A 2,561-nucleotide genomic window follows, 5' to 3' on the forward strand; every position below is an offset into this window, starting at 1 on the left:
TTCCTTAGTATCGGTATCGAGTTGAAAAGTTTAGTATCGTGACAACCCTACTGTGAAGGCTGGAGACTTTCGTTTGGTCTGAGCTAACTGTGGGGATTGATCAGCCCTGCGTCACGTTTCACATCTTTTCATCCGACTGACACCAGATTCCCGGTTTAGGAGCATTTCTGAAGACCAACCCTGAGGAGAACTTCACCCTGACCTCAGCAAAAGGAAAACATTGGTTTGAAGGACAGGAAATACTTTGCCTTTGAACAAATACGCCATAAATCAACAGATTTCTTTGAACAAAACAGTTTTTATTGAAGTCTTTGTTCCTATCTAATAAAACCTGAACAGCTTAGAAAGAAGGGAAACATTTATTCTTATTTTTAGTTTATTTGTTTTATGCAGATGAGATCATAAAGACGTTTGTTGGTGTTTTAGTTTGTAAAACTGTTTTTCCTTTCTGCCCGTCTGTCTGATTTAGGTGATCTACAGCTCATTTGGAGGCTCCTCCAAAGGTCTGCACTTCAACAACCTGATGGTGGGTCTGGTGCTGCTGACCAGAGGACGCGATGAGGAGAAGGCCAAGTGTGAGTAGAGCAGCGTCTGCACTCATCTCTGTGTTATCATGGTGGTGTGGGTGGAGGCTAACTGAAACAAACCGTCTGTAAAATGTCACGGAAAAAGAAATTTGACTAAAAAATGATTCCCTTCGTCTCAGAACTCTGAGGTTAAACCTCAGAAGGTTACGGTCCTTCTTTTAACGTGTCACCATCTCACTTCCTTATTAATATTCCTCTCTTTAACATTGATGCATTGAGATAATTGGGGACGGATCTGTTGACCGTGTTGAAGCTCTATCCGCTAAGCTGCACGCTGTACATTTAACTATTTAAACAATAGTTAAAATGAATCCATCAACCATCAAGTCAAAATTAGCATGACGACATGAAGCCGTCTGCATCTATTTCACTGAGAGTTTTATTTTTCCCACACACCTTGAATGCATCATAAACCCCTCCTTCAAACAGGATTATTTTCTCGCACACTACGGCAACTGGTGAACTAAGCATGGCGGCAGCAGGTGTTTCAGCTAAGCGATACACGGCAGCGGTTTGGATTTAACGCAGAGGATGTCGAACAAAAGGCGTTTCAGAACTTTTATCTATTTTATAACTTTAACAATTAGAGCATTATCAGAGCATCTTCAAACTAATCTTTACCTGCTGGGAATTTTAGACAGTATTTCCACTTTTGATTTTGTAATTTTAGGTCAGTTTCTTTTTTCATTCCGCATTTGTTTAAATTCTGCACAAAAGAGCCTTTTTTATTTAGCATTTTATTTAGTATTGGTTGTTTTTGCTTCGTTTCCTGTTTGGTTGCTGGGATCTTGTTAAAATACCGACACCCAAAGACATCATGTGACTCAGACTTTATTGTTAGAAAAGCTTTGATCTGGTTGAAATTAAATTGAATTTGAAACCAAAGCTTGAATCATTATATCAGTGCAGTTTTATGCTCTCTATTGTTTTTGAAGTTAATTTAAACATATGGTGATATATATCATGTTATAGCTCAGATATATCACAATATTAGATGTTCTTCATATCATCCAGTCCTACTGTACATCTATGCTGCATAATCTCCAGACTCTGATCCAATCTGTCGTCTCCTGAGTCAAACACTGATGCTCGCAGCAACGCTTCCTGGCTGAGGCCGCACTAGGCTCTGCTAACGAACACGCGGCTTTCTGTCTTGGCAGCGTTTTAGTTTTCATGGTGTGAAACCGGGTCTGGTTCTAACAGACGTTTACCTCTACAGGCCCTCAGAGGCTGATCAGGTCAAAGGTCGTTGTTCTGTGTTTACAGCAGAGCGTGTAATGATGTTCCACAGCATGTAGAGACGCTGATGTTCTGATATCTGTTTAATGCTCATGTTGTGCAGAACAGGAACCAGCTGGAAAACAGTGATTCCACTCAGACATCTTTTCCTCTTTTTAAACCTGAATGGAAATAACATTTCTAATTAATATTTCCTTTGTTAAAGTCTAGACTATTTTCTATAAGGTGCCAAATTAAGGCTTTTTTGAAAGTTTAGAGAAATTTCTTGTTTAGGAATAAATAGTTTGAGGCTAATATGTGAATTAGATGTTGGTTCTGCTTCCTTATTTTGCCCTTAGGCCAACCGTGAAGCAAACATGTTTGAAAGATTTAGTTTTTAAAGGTTTCTGTTGGTCCGGCTCATTGTTTTTCCTTTAAGCCGAGTTTTGTTCGTACGTGACCTCCAGAGCCGTTCTAAACATTCAAAAACTGAACAATGTTTTTCTGCTATGATGCGTTTCAGTGAAACACAGTTAAAGCTTTAAAACAGGGAGCTGAGCGGTAACATGAGTGGCTCTCTGCTTTACATTAGTTTAAAGGAATAGAGGAAGATTGTTTATTTCCGGGTGGATCATCTCAATCAGTGGTCCTCCTAACTGTCAATCATTCTAGTGGTATATTTCTGTAAGGCCGTCCTCGTTCCGTTAGCTATCTTTTTCTTCCAGGCGTATATCTGTGGAGAGCTACGGTTTCAGA

General features: G+C 39.5%; 1 protein-coding gene across 1 annotated transcript in view; it reads left to right on the forward strand.

Moving 5' to 3' along the window:
- usp32 (ubiquitin specific peptidase 32) overlaps positions 1–2,561 on the forward strand; it is a 69,707-nt gene that overhangs the window by 25,059 nt on the left and 42,087 nt on the right. The window contains exon 3 of the mRNA XM_015385013.1: positions 470–575. Coding sequence (XP_015240499.1) covers positions 470–575 — 106 coding nt within the window. The remainder of the gene's footprint in view (positions 1–469; positions 576–2,561) is intronic.

The sequence above is a fragment of the Cyprinodon variegatus genome, unplaced genomic scaffold (genome assembly GCF_000732505.1).
Source record: "Cyprinodon variegatus isolate N-32 unplaced genomic scaffold, C_variegatus-1.0 Scaffold329, whole genome shotgun sequence".
Classification (NCBI taxonomy): Eukaryota; Metazoa; Chordata; class Actinopteri; order Cyprinodontiformes; family Cyprinodontidae; genus Cyprinodon; species Cyprinodon variegatus.